The 18,618-nt window shown below is 53.5% G+C and overlaps 1 protein-coding gene across 5 annotated transcripts in view; it reads left to right on the top strand.

Moving 5' to 3' along the window:
• The first annotated feature begins 98 nt into the window (after positions 1-98).
• Positions 99-18,618, top strand: part of LOC133754336 (general transcription factor 3C polypeptide 1-like) — an 81,955-nt gene continuing 63,435 nt past the window's right edge. The window contains exons 1-3 of one of the 5 annotated variants that reach the window (XM_062184795.1): positions 99-386; positions 5,507-5,716; positions 6,480-6,575. In XM_062184795.1, coding sequence (XP_062040779.1) covers positions 166-386; positions 5,507-5,716; positions 6,480-6,575 — 527 coding nt within the window. In that variant the 5' untranslated portion in view covers positions 99-165. The remainder of the gene's footprint in view (positions 387-5,506; positions 5,717-6,479; positions 6,576-18,618) is intronic. The other 4 variants (XM_062184796.1, XM_062184798.1, XM_062184797.1 and 1 more) reach the window with 4 other exon arrangements.

Raw genomic sequence — 18,618 nt, 5'->3', positions numbered from 1 at the left:
GCCTCCAAAGCGAGTGACGTCACGGAGGCGCGCTAGAACGCCTCCTCAGATCCCGGGGTGCGACCCGCCTCCGGCGGCCACAGATCCTTGTGCGCAGGCGCGCTGGGAAAGGCCGCCTGGCGCCGCGGTGCGCAGGCGCCGCGGGGGCTGCTAAGTGAAGCGGCAATGGACGCCTTGGAGTCGTTGTTGGACGAGGTGGCCCTGGAGGGGCTCGATGGCCTATGTCTGCCCGCGCTGTGGAGCCGCCTGGAAACGCGCGTGCCGCCTTTCCCTTTGCCGTTGGAGCCCTACACGCAGGAGTTTCTGTGGCGGGCCCTTGCCACGCACCCAGGAATCAGCTTCTATGAGGAGCCTCGGGAGCGACCAGACCTCCAGCTCCAGGATCGGTGAGCGGCCTGGGCCTGCGGGCGGGCGCAGGGCCCGGGTCCTGATGGGGTTGGGGAGGGGGCAGGGAATGGAGCGAACCGGGGCGGGAGAAACCCAGACCCGGAGTGTGGTGGGCAGCACCTGATGTGGGGACCAGGTGGGGCCCAGGAGCTGGGGATCATCTGATGGTAACCCTGTTATATCCGGGCGGGCTGCATTCAGAGAGTATTTCCATGAAATTGGACGTAGGACGGGAGCAGGAAGGCAGTTCCTGTGGAACGCTCAGGGTTGGACCAGGGCAAGTGCGCACAGCAGCCAGTTTAGGAATCGCGCTGATAACCCGAGCACGGACCAGGTACGACTGTGCAGTTCCGTTTTAGGAGCTTGGGGAGGTCGGTCCACACCGTGACCCCCTGGAAGTAGGTGCTGTCGTCTGTCCCACTTTACAGGGGTGTAAACTGAGGCGTGCACAGGGGACAAGCAAGGAGCATTGATTTGAACTCTGTATGTCTCCGGAGTCTTTTTTCTTTCTTTTCATTGATTTGAAAGACAAGAGACAGAAACAGCGGGCTGCCATCTGCTTGCTCACTCCCCAAATGCCCGCAACAGCTGGGCCTGCTGGGCTAGCCAAAGCCTAGAGCCTGGAACTCCATCTGGATCTCCCACGTGGGTGGCAGGGCCTCAAGTACTTGAGCCATCGGCTGCCTCCCAGGGTGTGCATTGGCAGGAAGCTGGACTGGAAGCTGAGGCAAGCAGGAGCCCTGGGGACTTCCATGTGGAATGCAGGCCTGGTGGTGTCTTTATCCCTGAACCAAGTGCCGGCCCCCAGAGTCTGTGCTCTTCTGCCATATTGTGAGGGTGGGGGCAGTCCCCAGAGGTGATACCCAAGACAAGGCTTGGAAGTTGGATTTAGGCAGCCGGTTGGCAAAGAGAACGGTGGACAGAGAGCGGGAATGTGAAAGGCCGAAGGAAGAGAACTAAGTTTGGCTGGAGTGTAGGGTAGAAGGACAGAACAAGGAATAAGGGTTGGCACACAGATGCATGTTAGGAGTTGGTACTGTTCTAAGATTCTTTGTTTTTTTAAGATTTATTTATTCATTTGAAAGAGTTACACAGAGAGAGAGAGAGGTCTTCCATCCGCTGGTTCACTCCCCAATTGGCGGCAATGGCCAGAGCTGTGCCAATCCGAACCAGGAACATTTTTTTTCCAGGTCTCCCACATCGGTGCAGGGGCCCAAGGACTTGGGCCATCTCCTACTGCTTTCCCAGAGAGCAGAGAGCTGGATTGGAAGTGGAGCAGCCAGGACTCAAACTGGTGCCCATATGGGATGCTGATGCTGCAGGCAAGAGGCTTAACTCCCTGCACCATGGCATCGGCCCTTAGAAGCTTAATTTGTTTTAAAGATTTATTTATTTATTTGAAAGTCAGAGTTAGAGAGAGGAGGAGAGGCAGAGAGAGAAAGGGAGGTCTTTCATCTGGTTCGCTCCCCAATTGGCTGCAACAGCACTTCATGCAGTGGCTTTACCTGCTATGCCACACTGCTAGCCCCGATTCTTTTTTTTTTTTTTAAGATATATTTATTGGAATTTTGCCTCTCTTGGGGCTCCCCTCCAGGCCACTCTGGCTGGAGGTTTCTGTCTTAAATAAATTTTGCTTTTCTTTAAAAACATTTTTATTTATTTGAAAGGCAGAGTTATAGAGAGATAAGGAGAGACAGAGAGAGGTCTTCCATCCTCTGGTTCACTCCCCACAAATGGCCACAATAACCAAGACTGAGCCAGGCCAAAGCCAGGAGCCAGGAGCTTCTTCCAGGTCTTCCATGTAGGTGCAGGGCCCCAAGGGCTTGGACCCTCCTCTGTTGCTTTCCCAGGTGCATTAGCAGGGAGCTGGATGGAAAGTGGGGCAGACAAGACTCCAGTTGGTACCCATATGGGATGCTGGTTTGCAGACCCAGGCTTAACCCACTGTGCCACAGGGCTCACCCCCTAAGATTCTTTTATTTATTTATTTTTTTAAGATGTATTTATTTATTTGAAAGGCAGAATTACATAGAGAGACAGAGAGGTGTTCCATTTGCTGGTTCACACTCCAAGTGGCTACAACGGCCAGGACTGGGCCAGGCCAAAGCCAGGAGCTTCATCTGGTGGGTGCGGGGGGCCTAAGCACTTGGTCATCTTCCATTGTTTTCCCAGGTGCATTAGTGGGGAGCTGGATTGGAAGTAGAGCTGGCATCTACCAGTGTCACAGACAGCACCTTAACCCACTGCACCACAATACCAGTCCCTGTTCTAAGTTTCTTACATATAGTAAGTTGTTTCATTTTTACAACAACCTTAAGAGGTGGGTAATGTTACCCCTGTTTTCCTGAAAAGAACATCAAGGCACAAAATGACTTGTTCAAGGTCATCAACTAGCAAGAGCAGAACCCACAGGGCCAGCGCTGTGGTGTAGTAGGTTAAGTATCCACCTGCAGTGCCTGTATCCCACATGGCATCGGTTCAAGTCCTGGCTGCTCCACTTCCGATCCAACTCTCTGCTATGGCCTAGGAAAGCAGCAGAAGATGGCCCAAGTGTTTGAGCCCCTGCACCCACATGGAAGACCCAGAAGAACTGGTGCCTGGCTACGCATTGGCCCAGCTCTGGCTGTTGTGGCCATTTCAGGAGTGAACCAGAGGATGGAAGACCTCTCTCTCTATCTCTCCCTCTCTCTGGCTGTAATTCTGCCTCTTAAATAAATAAATAAGGAAGAACAGAACCCAGAATTTGAATGCAGAAATTCTAGGTCCAGAATCCACTCTGCCTTGCACTGGAGAAGCTAATCAACCATCCTTTATTCCCATTTCTAGAGTTTCTCCCTTATCAAAAGGACAGTGGGAAGCCACCCAAGGGAGGGTCAGACACGGACAAAGAGTGAAGCTGAGAGCCTCTTTGCAGTCTGGTCATAGCAGCGAGGCAGGGGCCAGCTTGCCATCGTAGGTGTGGAACAGAGGCTAAGGAAAAAGGATCGAGACAGCCACAACGGCGGAGTCCAGAGGATTGGTGGCTGATCGGCTGTGAGGAGAGACAGGATTCTAGGAGGATGTTGGGCCCCTGAGTGAACCCGATACCCTCCCCTGAGGCAGGGAACACAGCTGAGCAGCCTTGAGGTGTGCATCTGGTGGGGGCACACAGCTGGGGGTTGGGATGAGGCTCCTTCAGGTTGTCCAAGTGCAAGCTCTGTTTAGTGAACATCTGGCCTCACGGGAGCTAAAGCAGGTCAGAGGGAGGGACCGAGCCAGACGTCGGTGAGTCATCCCCTGTCCTTGGTGATGAAAGCCGTTGGCTGAGATGATCCCTAGGAGAGAGCGGGGCCAGTGCTCCTGGGCTTGCGTTAGGTCTGTGTCCCAGTGAACCCAGGCTAGGTTAGAAGTGCATCCAGGCCACTTACCCGGCCTGGCACCGTGGCTTAGCCAAGCCACCCTGACCGTGCTCAGGACACTTCACCTTACAACTGGGCAGAATCATGAGCACAAGCCCGGTGTGCAGTAAGGCGTTTATGGAATGCTGTACTGCAGTGACAAGCAGGGTGGTTGTGTGCGGGTTGACTTTTGCACGAGGTCAAAAGTGAAAGCAGCACGTGGTGGGGATTGTGTTCTGGTCGGCGGCCTTCAGCGGAGCTCTGAGGTGCGTGGACATTGCAGACAGAGTGGAGGATGAGGAGCTTCAACAGAAGACAGAAAGGCGTCACTGCAGAGGGGCCGGGCAGTCTGGCCAGAGTGGTTACCTGGGAGCTGGGGAGAAGTCGGGATTTGAGAACGCAGAGGGGGGCCGGCGCTGTGGTGTAGCAGGGCATCATGCATGGACACCGGTTCGTGTCCACCTGCTGGTGCGGCTGTGAGGTTCTGCAGGGGGTGGCCCAAGTGCTTAGACCCCTGCTGCCACGTGGGAGACCTAGAGGAAGCTCCTGGCTCCTGGTCTTGGCCTAGCCCAGTCCCGGCTGTTGGCAGCTGTTTGGGGAATGGACCAGCGGATGGAAGACCTCTCTCTCTGTCTCCCTCTCTCTAACTCTACCTTTCAAATGAATAAAAGTAAACAACAACAACAACAAAAATAGAAGAGCACAAAGGTCCCAGAGGGGGCAAGAAAAGGCTTGAAAAGTGGATGTGGACCAAGCCTCAGCTAGACTGGTGCAGGGTGTGAATGAGATTTCAAAGGAAAGCTCACTCTACGGGGCTGACTGGCTAGGAGAGAAAGCACGTGTCAGAGATGCTGAGGCCAAGGGACAGTGTCGCACCAGGGAGGTACTTGATTGGAGGGGGGAGGGGCACTCACAACCTTGGATTTGATAGACAACTGGAGACATTGCACAGACAGGACTGAGGGTTCAGAGGTGAGAATGGTTCACATGAGCGTGATGGTTAACACCATGGAAGCAGATAAGGGTACCCAAGAGATGGACAGATGATGTCTTAGGGGAGGAATGCCCTGAATCGCTCAGTCCCAATGTGGTGGCCTGGAGTCCCGCAACCACGTTTGGAGGGAAACCAAAGGGGGCCGTGACTGGGGCCAGTAAGGCAGTTTGGGTCCCAGCACCCAACATCTTTTTTTTTTTTTTTTTTGACAGGCAGAGTGGACAGTAGAGGGAGCCAGAGAGAAAGGTCTTCCTTTGCCGTTGGTTCACCCTCCAATGGCCGCCGCGGTAGGCGCGCTGCGGCCGGCGCACCGCGCCCAGGTGCTTATCCTGGTCTCCCATGGGGTGCAGGGCCCAAGCACTTGGGCCATCCTCCACTGCACTCCCGGGCCACAGCAGAGAGCTGGACTGGAAGAGGGGCAACCGGGACAGGATCGGTGCCCCGACCGGGACTAGAACCCGGTGTGCCGGCGCCGCAAGGCGAAGGATTAGCCTGTTAAGCCACGGCGCCGGCCCCAGCACCCAACTTCTGGGGCCAGCTTGGGAGACCCTGGGAAGGTCCGCATTCTCTCTTCTCTGTTGTTAAAAGGCAGGACCCTGCTTGTCAAGGCTGTTTGCATCTTGCAGTAGGGACACTGCAGTCTCAGCTCTTTCTCTCTGATCTCGGCTAGAGCCTGTCAGAGGCACTCACTGCGCAGGCGTCATTGCCGAAGCTCAGCTGGGTTTGCCGCCTGTGCTTTTCCCCCTAGGTACGAGGAGATTGACTTGGAAACTGGCATTTTGGAGTCCAGGAGGGACCCGGTCCCTCTGGAGGATGTCTACCCCATTCACATGATCTTAGAGAACAAGGATGGCATCCAGGGCTCGTGTCGGTACTTTAAGGAGAGGAAGAACATCACCAGCGACATCAGGACCAAGTCTCTGCAGCCGCGTTGTACGATGGTGGAAGCCTTTGACAGGTAACTGGTTCACCCCCGTCAGGAACCCCTCACGTCAGGGGTGTGGTCAGAGCACTCGGCTCGGGTCTTTGGCCCCAGCGTCTCTTGGAGAAGACTGGTTGGCAATCTGTGGGAGAAGACGTCCCCCTGGGCCCCCTTCCCTATAGTGCTCAGCCTTTCCCACAAAGACAGAAGTCTGGCAGTATCCCAAGGCAGACATAGGACCAGGCCGGGGCCACTGCGGTGCAGAGAATGGGGACAGTGACAGTCTCTGTTGGTGAGAGTTCCCTCAGTCTCCTTTCCCAGTGGCGCTGCCTCTTGGTCTCTCCTGTCGTTTGATGGTGACATCCTCTGGTAGCTTCCTAAGAGGGAATGTGGACTCCTGGGACACTGACAGGCAGACTGCAGCCCCCTAGACCAAGGCTGGAGGCTGGCTGTTCTGAGAGAAGAGTCTTCCCAATACTGAAATCTGGGGGTCTCCCAGCAAAACAGCCACCTATGCTGGCTCAGCCCACACTGGTGCCCACTCGATGACAGCCTGTCTCCTCCTGCTCCCCCGACTCCACAACACAGGACCTCGGCAGTGTTTTAGTTTATGTATATATGTATATAGTTTTACTTATTTGAGAGGCAGAAAGAGAAAGAAATAGAGAAAGGTATCTCCCAGCCACTAGTTCACTCCCTAAATGCCCCAACCACTGGGGCCAGGAGGCAGGAATGCAGTCCAGGTCCCCAGTGTGGGTGGGAGGAGCTCAGTTAACTGAGCTATCTCGCTGCCTCCCAGGGTCTGCATTAGCAGCAAACTGGAGTCAGAGTCGGATGTTCAACTCCACTGTGAGGGGCAGTCCCAGGAAGCCAGGCTCAGCGAGCGGTGGAACAGGTACTCTACTGTGGGATATGGGCATCTTCTTTTTTTATTTTAAAGTTTTATTTTTATTTATTTGAAAAAGTTACAGAGAGAGGTAGAGAAAGAGAGAGAGGTCTTCCATCTGCTGGTTTACTACCCAGATGGCCACAACGGCCAGAGCTGCACCGATCTGAAGCCAGGAGCTTCTTCCAGGTCTCCCATGCAGGTGCAGGGGCCCAAGGACTTGGGCCGTCTTCTACTGCTTTCCCAGGCCATAGCAGAGAGCTGGATCGGAAGAGGAGCAGCCGGGACTAGAACTGGTGCCCATATGGGATGCTGACACTTCAGACCAGGGCTTTAACCCACTGCGCCACAGCACAGGCCCCATGGGCATCTTAACCACCTGACAAAATGCCCACCCCTAGGCAGCATCTTAATGCTTCACCAAATATTTGAGGAAAACTAACATTAAAAGAGTGGCGGGAGCCTGTGTTGGGGCATAGCAGGTTAAGCTACTGCCTGCCATGCCGGTATTCCATATGGGTGCTGGTTCCAGTCCGGGCTGTTCTACGTCTAATCCAACTCACTGCTAATGCACCTGGGAAGGCAGAGGGAGATGGCCCAAGTGCTTGGGCCCCTGCCACCCACACAGGAGACCTGCATGGAGTTCCTGGCTCCTGACTTCAGCCTGGTCCATCTCTGGCTATTGTGGCCATTTGGGGAGTGAACCAGCAGATGGAAGAGCTCTGTCTCTCTTCATCCCTCTCTGTCAATCTGCCTCTAATTAAATAAATCTAAAAAGAAAGAAAATAACAAACAGGAAGTAGAAACAAAGTGGGGAGCAGAAGAAAATTTACAAATAAGAAAAAGATCCTCAGAAAAGAGAAGGTATAGCATCCATGAAAGTAGAGCAAGGGGCTATGAGCAGAAAATAAGAAAGAACACTTGGAAATAAAAGAATTCGGACTAATCGCAATGATAGATTTAGTGAAGAAAACCATCAGATAAAGTCAAATCTCCCAGAGAGAACAAAAACTCAGAAGAGATAGAACATGGGAGAAGCAAGTTGAAGAGACTGAGCTTAGAGGCCCTCCACCTACATAATTGGGGGTGGGGAGGAGGGAGCACACCTAGGACTGAAGAGGAGGTTATGAGAAACGACGCAAGGCGTTTTCTCGGCTCTGAAAGAACTACGTTTCCAGATCCCGAGGCCTGTCAGTGCCTGTCCTAATGAACACAAAGAAATTCACGCCCTGCAACTTCAGAAAACCTAGAGTAAGAAGCCTCCAGAGAGGAGACCTCCGAGGGCCCTGGGGTATCCGAAGCTGGGGGAATTGGAAGTTCGGGGTGTTGAGCCTTGCCATCGGTCAGGAACCAGGACAAGTTCAGGCATGTCTGTACTCAGGGCCTCCTGTTAGAGGCTCCTGGCGGATGTACACCGTGCAACGATGGGTGACACCAAGAGATGGGGAACTGTGGGGTTCTAGAAGCAGGGGCAGGAAGCCAGGCCAGCGAGTGGCTAGCGAGATGGCCCTGGGGAGAGCAAAGCCCTGAGTGACAGGTGCCTGGCTCTGTGTGTGTGTCTAGGGTTAGCTACTCGTCTGTCAGAGTCAGCATGAATTAGTGGATGGCACGCAGGAAACCAAGCAAACATGAAAAAGCAAAGGCACTGACTCCAAGGAGAAGGAAAAGGTATACAAGAAAAAACTGCTTTGGACCCATGGGCTTGGCCTTGTGGGTGGAGACTGGTTCCAGCAACGTCCTCAGTAGGATGTGCACTGAGCCAGGGCCAACCCACAGCGTCCCCAACACTTAGACCAGTGTCCTCGCCAGGGCCGGCAGCCCCATTTGTTGAGAGAGTGCGAGTGCCGGTCTATGGGAACTCTGCCCCTTGGTTTCCCGGCCACCCTGTCTAGCTTCCCTGGGGCTAAGCAGTCTTGTAGGGGAGATGGTGGGGCCTCAGTAGTACAAGGCCACAGGGGTGGGCACACGGAAGGAAGCCTCTGGGAGGTAGGGCAGCCATCCTGGAGTGGAACTTCATCTCTGGTTGTTCACACCCCCTTCAGTGCCGCGAGGACATGTGATTGACTAAATGACGGGCTCGCGGGGGGCGGGGTGCTAGCCTTGACGTGGGGAGAAGGTGAGGAGGGAGGGCTGGGTCCCATGGTGAGGAGGAAAAAGCTCCCGGAACCGAGCGGTGCCTTGGAGAACACGGCTGCTAAGGGATTCTCCAGTGCCTGCCGCAGAGGTGGGCTGATCCACTGGGGCCTGTCTTATTCCCTGACCTGCAGGATAAAGGTTGTTCGGTGTAGACTGGTTTGGGCTTTGTTTTTTTGTTTGTTTGTTTGTTTGTTTTGCTTGAAAGTGGAAAGAAAGCAAGGAGCAAGTTCAGTTCCCTAGAGAAGCCCCAGGGAAGGCTGCTGTGTGACTGCAGGCCCCTGGAGATGCAAGGAACCCCTTGAAGGTCACAGGCGCCTGAGCAGACTGACGCGAGAGCCCTGTGCGCAGAGATCTCGTCTCCTCACTTCCTGTCAGGGTGACCTTCGGCACCTCAGTTTCCCCACAGTACACGTATTCCAGGGGTGTTGTGAGGCTTACAGGCCACGGCGTACACAGAACAGGGGCCGCACACTGGCCGCCCGCAGGCCAGCTGTCCCAGTGTGTTTGTTGAGGCTCCCACTGTCTCCTTTCATGGAGTTTGTTGCGGGTATTTAAGAAAAATTTTCACCCAAAAAGTCTGACCCCGAAGTGCTCTGTAAAAATAACATGAGGCAACCTTGAGTGACAGTTTGTTAATAGCGATTGGCTGGGCAGAGAAGCACCACCCCCTTTGCTCTCTGCCTGGCCCCTGGAGGGGTATCTGTCCATAGAACCTATCCATGGGAATGGGAGAAGGAGACTTCTGGAAGAAGGGTCAGCATGACTGGGAGCACCAGGAATGGGGGCTGTGTCTCCTCGCGTGATGAAGAGGGCAGGCCTCCGGTTAGAATGAGTAACACACGTGCACGCAGAGGCTCGCCCATTCCCAGGTGGTCCCAGCACCCACCCCTGCTGGCACACGGAGTCTCAGTTACTTATCTGTGTGGCTTTTTCCCAGCTAGGACGTGAGCTTCTCGAGGGTGGTAGCCGCACCCTATGTACTTTCTAACCATAAGGCCTGTGCAGTATCTCCATGGCACAGCTCAAGCGCTAAGTCGGTGCGTAGCCAGTGTGATTTAATTAAGCACCACTTCAGTTACTTTTCCTGCACAGGTGGAAGGGTTGGCTGCAGTTTACAGGGGGTTTTGCCTTGAGCCTTGTCATTCTGGTTTGCAGATTAACATAAAACCTTCCTTCTAGGCATTGTGGGGTAGCAAAGGCTTAAGTGATAAATAAAGATGATGCATCACGTCATGTAAATTTGCAGGTGTGCCTGAATACACACGAATTCGCTTGAACATTCCTGAAACAAAGAGTTTGGGTTTAGGCACCTTCCAAATGCATATTTCACTGTGTGAAGAGATGCAGTGCTCGGTTTTGCACAAAGCTAAAAAACCTTGGTCTTGAAAACAAGCACCCTGAGCTGATCTGTTTTGCAAATCGGGATTCTTCCCTGCAAGTGTTACCAGTCATCCTGTGTTTATTAAATTGTGTAGAGAAGGAATGCAGGGAAATAGATGTGAACGTGACAGTCCCGCAGAAGCACAGTAGAATCAGGCAGTGCAGAACTGCATTGATCACAGGTGGGAGTGACTGACGGGCATTGTGCTCCTGCAGCCTGAGGCCTGCGGCTGTCATTTGTAGACTCTCCCGTTCGGTGACAAGGAGAGTCCTGCACCGAGGTGCGTGGCAGATGGTGAGGTGTCCGCACTCCCCTGGTGATGACGTGGAGTTCTGCCTTGCTGTGAGGATGGCTGGGGCCGGGCTGTTGTCTGCATTGCCAGAAGGAATTCAAGGATGTAACTTAGATGAAAGGCAGCAAGGAAGCAAGATTTAAAGAGTGATTTACAATCAAAGTGGGTGTAACAGGAAGGAGTGTGGGCGTGCTCACAGGACAGCTGCACCGCACCAGGTCAGGGTCCATCCCTTTATTTGACCTAGAGGCATACAGAGTGTGTCTGGGGCAGGATTAGGGTATAGCCTTTTCTAGAAATCGCCGAAGCGTCATGGCGTCAGGTGCCTGATGGGAGTGGGAGTGTCAGCCATGGTCATTTTAGCATAATGAGCAGAAGGTTAGCACAGGGATGCAGCCAGTAGCTGTATCGGATGCTTTTAGCCAGTGCCAGTTCTAGCAGCAAACACTGCAGAAGTTGCATTGTTTTTTGCCACGTGGACGGGGTGGAGGGTTTGGATGCCGCAGGTGGGGCTACAGCCCAGGGGAGGCTTCAGGGAAGTGCTGGTGGTGTCAGCTCCTCCTTGCCAACATCACAGCGACTCTTCAAAAATAAGCAAGTTCAACAAAATCTCAGGACACCAGATGTTTGAAAATCCACTTTATTCCTAAATACTACTAATGAGCAATCTGAAAATGAAATTTGGAGAACAATTCTGTTCCCCATAACTTAAGAATAAATTTAACGAAAGAAGAACAAAATGTATACCTTGAAAACCGCAGAACGTGGTGAGTAGAAATTTACAATTGAAGTCAATGGAAAAACATCCCATGTTCCCAGGTCGAAAGGCTTAACATCATGAGGATGGTAATTCTCCCCCAAATTAATCTGATTCCACACAGTCCATTTCAGAATCTCAAGCTGAGTCCTTTCTGGAAGCAGTCAGACTGTTTCTAAATTAAAATTCATAAGGAAAATCATAAGGGACCCAGAAAGGTAAAACAATCCTGAAAAAGAATACACCAGAAGAACTCACACTTCTCACTTTCACAGCTCACTGCAGCAGACATGGGGAGCCTTTTTCTGCCACGGGCCATTTGGGTAGTTATGACATCATTTGCCAGCCATTCAAAATTATCAGCTTTGTTAAAATTAGCTTGCTGTAGATTTATTGAATTTCGAGTTCTGCCTGTGGTTGCCTTGGCGGGGCCAGACCAAATGGTCTTGCAGGCTGCAAACGGCTTGTGGGCTCACTGTTCCCCAACCCCGCACTGTAAAGTCACAGTAAGCAGAACAGTGCGGTCTAGCTCAAGGACAGACATGTAGATCAGTGGAGTAGAATCGAGAGTCCAGAAATCAACCCATTGGTCTGTAGTCAGCTCATTTCCACAGGGTGGCAAGGTCATTTCCTGGAGAAAGAGTGACGGCTCACAAAGGGCCATTCAGATTCTGTACGGAGTCGCTGGTAGCCTTTGATGTGGATTTTATCAGGCCCAGAACCTCAGCCCACAGTGCCCCTGGAAAGATTAACTGGGAAGCTAAGGGAGTGGCGTGATTGAGGAAGGTCTCAGTGCTGCTTCTGTAAATCAGAGCCTCTGCGAGAACCCACAGGCAGGATTGCAGGCCTTAAGGTTCATCCGTCTCTCCCAAAGCCGATATCCCGGTGTTAGACTTCAGATGTTAGACTTCGAGATGTTTTCAGGAACTCACAGCCCTGATCAAACAAACTAATATCCAGTCTACCCTTAGAGCCATATGGATTGCAGTCTACCTTTGCCATTCCAAAGGAAGCAGGCTGGCCAATCAAAGGAAGGCCACATGTACTGTGGACCAACCAGAGGCCCACACACAAGCAGATCCCACCGTGCCTCCCCAGCTTGGAACTCTAAGATTCACTGCCTTGACTCCCGTGGGGAACCCAAGTGTTGAGCCTTGGCTGCCTGACTCTGTGCTGTGTGTTATGCAATAAATGTCTCCTTTTTTCCAATCACCCGATGCCCATGATTGGTTTACTGCACTCTGGGTGTGCAGGCCCAGTTTGGGGGGTTCTTTGGCAACCCCTCAGCTAGTTTTGGGGTAATTCTGTAACAGTTCCACTTTACAGGCAAGTCCAGAATAGGGACATGTGAAAGGAATTAGTGATTGCTATTTGTTTTTATAGATTTATTTATTTATTTGAAAGAGTTACACAGAGAGAGAAGGAGAGGCGGAGAGAGAAGTTTTCCATCTGCTGGTTCACTCCCCAGTTGGCCGCAATGGCCAGAGCTGTGCTGATCCGGAGCCAGGAGCTTCTTCCAGGTCTCCCACGCAGGTGCAGGGGCGCAAGGACTTGGTCCATTTTCTGCTGTTTTCCCAGGCCACAGCAGAGAGCTGGATCAGAAGTGGAGCAGCCGGGATTCGAATTGGCACCCATGTGGGATGCCGGCTCTGCAGGTGGCGGCTTTACCCACTACGCCACAGCGCTGGCCCCGATTGCTAGTTCAAGGGTAGAGGACTGACAGTTAAATGGGTTGGAGTAATGAAAAGGTTCTAAAAGGGACAGGTGAGGAATGCAGCCTGAGAATGCACTAAGAGCCATTGCCATGTACACCTTAAATGGGTAAATTCAATAAGACTGTTAAATTTTTAAGTAAAAACAAAGTGAAGAACAGGGTGCAGTAAATTACAGTCATTAAAATGGCAAAAGGGGACATTTGTAAAGCTGTAATAGGATTAAAGTGTACAAGCTGAGAAAAAAGAGAAATGAGTCATATTATGAATGACTACAGTGAAATGAAATAAAATGTAAAGACTTATACCACTTTGAAGCCAAAGAAACTGAAAATCAAACAAGAAGGATAAAAGGTGAAACAAACATAAAAGGAATAGGGAAAAATGATCAGAAGTTTTAAAAGCCTCTCAAAGTAGTGGTGATAGTGGGAAATGGTTAAAACAATTAAAATTAGCATAATTTCTTTAAGTTAAAAGTGCCAAAAGTGGCATTAGCTTTAAAAAAAAAAGTAATTACTGTAAGTAATTAAATGAGTAAAAGAAACAAGAACATTTTAATACCATTTTTAAAAAGTAAAAGAAAGGTAAGAACTGGAACTCAGGAAGAGTAACATTCCCCTCCTGCAGTGGAGAGGCCTGAGACGGCTCTCCCAAGGATGCCCGGGCACCCGGGAAGCGCTCTGTCAGGAACTGGGCTTTTCCTTCCTCTTCCTTAATCCTGCTTCTGTAGGTAGGAGGGTGTGCCTAATTAGCTACTCAGATGGGGTGGGGTTTGGGTGGGGCTTGTACTGCTCACTTCCCTGGCCCTTTGAGAATCTCAGGAGCATCCATGGTAACTCTGCAGGGGCTGGAGCACACCTGCCGTCATCTCTAGGGAAGGTGTCATGGGGTCTGGTACGTGGTGGGGAATGGGTGTGGATCAGCAGGTAGGGGGCGGGGGCTGTGCAGTGTGCGGCCACAGCGCAGGTGCTGCTGGCAGGCTCTTAGTGCCTCGCTGCTTACTTAGCTACCTCCTTGCTTGCCTCAGTGGGAGCTATCACCTCTCAGCAGGAAAACGTGCTTGGCCAAACTGCTTTGGAAAGCTCCTGCTGGGGGCAGGTGGGAGGCCAGAAGGGACTGGGAAAAATCCCCGGGGATCAGACTGGGACAGGAGGGACCTTTCTAGGATGTGGCCTGCTGATGGCTTAGGGGGATTGAGAAGTGGTGCTTCCTGAGACAGGAGGAGCCAAAGGCAAGTGCAGGCCCTTGTGGGCACATGGATGTCCATCCAGGGTGACAGGTCTGGCAGCAGAGGTGTGGTTGGCTGCTGTTACCTTCTTAGACTCCGAGCCCTTGAGAAAGGTCCGCTACGGTCCTTGGGGTCAGTCACTAACTCGGCCCCCGGATTTGGAGGGGTGATGATGCACAGGGTGTCTCCTGGTGACACTGAAATGCTAGACCAAAAACGTTCAGACTCGTACAGGTCCCTAAACCTTCACAAGCCCCCGTGTGGATTATTGTCAGCACCCTTCTTTGCTCAGGTGATTAGGAAGAAAACCGTAGATTCTTGCTGTCAGACATCCCCAAAACTGGTTGGCGGGGTTGGCTTAGAACCGCAAAACTGGGTCCACTTGCCTACCGCAAAGTGAGGCAATGCCTGGCAGGGGGGTGGTGGGAAAAGATGTTTATTGCAAGGTGCAGGGCAAGGAGTCGGCTGCCAGTGCACAGTCTGGGGGAGTCAAGGCAGTTGGGTGTTGCCATTCAAAGCTGGGTTGAGCCCTGTGTGGGTAGGCTTGGGTGTGGGCCTCTGGTAGCTCCCAGTGCGCTTGGCCTGCCTTCCATTGGTCAGCGACGAGGGCCAGCTTTCCTTTGAGACGGCAAAGGTGGACTCCAGTCTGTCTGGGTCTGAGAATCGCTTGGGGACTAGTTTCTGAATTGTGACTTCCTGTGAAAACTCTCAGAATAGAGGTTAGCATTGCCATGCTCACTGTAGGGGCAATCACAAAGTTACCATAAGTGGTACATTTGTTGCCCAGTGGAAGTCTTTATAGGTGTCCTGTATATAAGACAATGGGACATAATTGCTTAAAAGAGGAAGGGACAAGGTGAGATAATGGCAGATTCTTCTGTTCTACTGTGTTCCTTCTCGGGCGGGCAAGGGAGTGGGGATAGAAAGCCCATCAAGACCCTGTGGCAGACCCTGCGGCAGGCCCTGCGCTGCGTGTTCTCTGTTTTACTCTAATCCTTCTACCAGCCCAGCCTGCCGGTTATTCTTTTCTCTCACTGCTCAGAAGGCAGAGGCACAGTTCAGTAGCCTAAAGGCCGCAGAGAGGGTGGAGTGTGTGTCTGGAGCCTGGCAGCTGTCCACACCCTGTGCTGCCTCCCTGGGACACTGGGCGGGACTCCTGAGAAAGGGGGAGTCAGGCAGGGGAGTGCCTGGGGTCTGAGCGAGGCTGAGGACAGCTCCCAGGGGCCTGAGAGTCTGCAGGCGGGGCCTCCCTTCAGCCTCCATCCCACCGGCCCGTTGTCCTCATCCACCACAGTGACAGCTGCCAGTCAGGCCTGAACATCAAGCCTACAAAATAAAAATACGGTGGCCTTTGCATGGCACGCACAACTTCCGCTGTCTGCCTTTCTCCTCGTTCTTCTCTCTCCTCCCCTCTGCCCCACCACCCACTTCCCAAGAGGCCTGGCCGTTTCCACCTCTGAGCCTTTGCTCAGACTGTTCCTCCTGCCCAGAATGCCTGTCTGCTTCTGTCTCATTAGCCCGATGTTACATGTCCTTTAATACCCCACCCAGATGTCGTCTCCCTGCTCACCCTTCCCCTGCCTGGCCCCAGCCTGTCTCTTTGTCCTTTCCAAGCTCTATGCATGCAGGAAATAAGACCCTGCAGTTCTACTTTCTTGCCTGCTTTTATTTGGCCACGGTTATACAGCCAGCAAAGACTGGTAGAAGCAGGTGCACACCACACACTGACCCTGGAGTCCGGGCTTTTAACTTGGGTGTTGCCCTCCTCCATTATTCCAGTGCCACCCTCAGTTCTGGGCTCCCGGCCTCTGATCAGGTCTCTGTGCAGTCACCTAAAGCAGTCTCCTCCTCCAGATTGTCCCTGGAGCACGTGTAGGCATTTCCCAGACTGTCAGAATGATTCCCAGCACCGACCAGCCGAGCCCTGGGTCGGTGTGTGTGTGTGTGTGTCTGTGTGTGTCTGTGTGTGTCAGGGCAGGGAAAAGGGGATGACTGTCTGCATTCTGGGGCATCTGCCTAGCTCACCAGTCAGACCTTGCCTCTGCCTGTGACCCTGGAGTCCCTCTGTTCTCATCTGGCCCTGGTTCTTCCCCGGGCTACTCACGCCCTTTGGCTAGGCACCCCGATGCGCATGCTCACTGGGAATGTGAGAAGCGCTGGCTGCTGGGTCCCCTTCACAGCCACACTGGCTTTTCCTGGATGCTGAGCGGTGCTTTCTGGCAGAAACTGAAATTGAAGGTAGCCTCGCCAGGTGACCTCACCTGCAAGACCCAAGCCCGACCCCACGACCCCTCAGAACCTCATCTTTTTCCCAAAATGGCGGTCATGGCACAGTTTGTATGATAGGTAAAATTGGTTTTAAAAGCACCTTGCATGATGCCTGGTTCTTCCTGGGCGCTCGGTAAGGATTTGCTGCATCCCCTCTCCCCCTCTGCACCTTCGGAGTGTCTGGATGTATCCCACTCTGCTATTGTCTTGCCAAAAGCCCCAGGTGTCTGTGAGCATGCGTGGTGGCTGGCTGCCCCCTCCAGCCTTAACTTGTGTGGGGACCAGGCAGGCCCCAATTCCACCCAGGGCCTTCCTTGTAGTGGCGGGGCAGCTCAGAGTGACAGGCCCATGAGCCAGACGAGAATGGTTCACCATGAAAATGGAAAACCCAATGCTGGTACAACTCTGGACAGTGGGGAAGGATGAGAGGGCTGTGAAACTCCCTGAGCATGGCCCTGTGGACTCAGGACATGTGGGTGGCACTGTTCTTCCTTTACCTGCTTTGTCTCTCCGGGTGCCCCCTGCAGCCCCACGAGGCTGGATGCCATCACTAGCTCCAGTTTGCAGGCAAGATGGTAGAGGCTGCTGGAAGTCCCCCAGCCTCCCAAGCTCTCTGACAGAGGCAGGGCTCACACCCCAATCCGTGAACTGCTCTGCTGCCATGGATGCCAAACGACGAGGCCCCGGGAGAGAGCTCCGTGGTCAGCGTGACAAGACAGACACAGCCTGGGAAGTCAAACAGGGCTTGCTTGTCTGACGGAAACAGCAGCACATCAGAGCCACACAGCACGTGGCCTTAAAAGCTCAGCAGCTGCCCTGTGGGTGCAGCACTCCAGGCCTCCCAGAATCAGCACACCTCACTGGGCCCAGTGTAGATGTGCGTGAGCAGACCCACCTGCAGCTCTCTTCTGCGTGGGGTGCTCCTTGTCAGTCCTGGGCTGAGGTGAAGGCTGGCAACAGCTCGTAGCTCTCAGCTGTCACCCTCAGCCACCTTTGTCTTCCTAAACCCCGTGCTCTGAAGCAGAGCAGGAATGAGGTCCCACTCCTGTCCAGGAGCCAGGCCACTGTGACTACTGTCCAGCAAGGGGCTTGGCCTACAGAAAGATGGGACCGATTCCATGCTAGGTGTGGTGAGCTCATAGTGGCTGAGAAGCTTGTCTGGAGGCAGAGAGCCTGGGCTTAAATCCTAGTTCTGCCGCCTTGAGCCGTCCTCTTACCACTCTGGGCCTCAGCTTCCACTTCTGTAAAAATGGAGCCTAGAGGGTCCTGCCTGCCGCAGGCTTGTGAGAGGTTAAGTTGTGCACTGCGCTGGTATGGTGCCTGGCCCACAGCAGGTACTCGGTTCCTCCCTACCCACACCTTCTCTCTGAGCCCCTAACGTTTGTCATTGTGAGCCCATTTACTGACCGGAAAGTGAAGGGTGTTACACTCAGGGACTCCCAGGGCCCCTGGAATAGGAGGCTGCAGAGCTGGGCTGAGAACCCTGCCTGCCTGCCCCCGGAGCCCAGTTTATCCCTGCACCCCCTGAGACACCCACCCCGGCTGTCAGTAGAGGAGGCTGTGGCGCCCTTCCAGGATGGCAGTGATGGCAGATGCCAAGGCCTGCCGTAGGGTGCGGGCAACTTGGCTCCCTTACCGTGAGAAGAGCAGGAGCCGCCAGCCACGCTGCTCCGCTTCCCCCCATGTTTCCTTTGGGGCTGTGTCCTTTCCTGGCTCATCAGCCCCCCAAGGAAGGAATGATGCTGGCTGCGGGCTGCACCTCCCAGGTCTGCCCCCCACCCCCCCACCCCCCCCGTGCTGTCTTATACCACTGCTCAGGCAGAGGCTGGAGCCCCTGGCCTCTGAGCCACTCGGCTGTCCCCAGTGCCCTCGCCCTCCTGGAACCAGGGTGCACCTCATCAAAGGTTTAGACCTGAGGCTGCAGAGCCACACAGCCCGGTAAACCCCAGCCCCTCACCGTCTCAGGGATGTGGGTTTGGCAGATCCACTGCTCCTAGGTGTCACGTTCACCCCGTGGACGATGGGCATGATAGCGCCTCCCTAGGGTTGTAGGATGGTCATCGTGGGTCATAGAGAGCTGGGGCAGTGCCCAGGACCTGGTTCACGCTGACGAGTGGTCCGAGTATTGTTATCAGGAGCAGTCGGTCGCCCCTGTGAGTGCCATGGTAGGGACAAGGGGTTGGGAGGGGTTTGACCAGAGGAAGAGCCAAAGGGGCATGGCTGGGTGGGTGGTGGCCAGTGCCAGCTGCCTTCACAGCATTGCACTGTTACAACAGCC

This window comes from Lepus europaeus (assembly GCF_033115175.1).
Source record: "Lepus europaeus isolate LE1 chromosome 21 unlocalized genomic scaffold, mLepTim1.pri SUPER_21_unloc_4, whole genome shotgun sequence".
In the NCBI taxonomy this organism is placed as follows: domain Eukaryota; kingdom Metazoa; phylum Chordata; class Mammalia; order Lagomorpha; family Leporidae; genus Lepus; species Lepus europaeus.
Note: the sequence above shows the minus strand (reverse complement) of the source record. Positions and strands in the feature narration are given on the sequence as shown.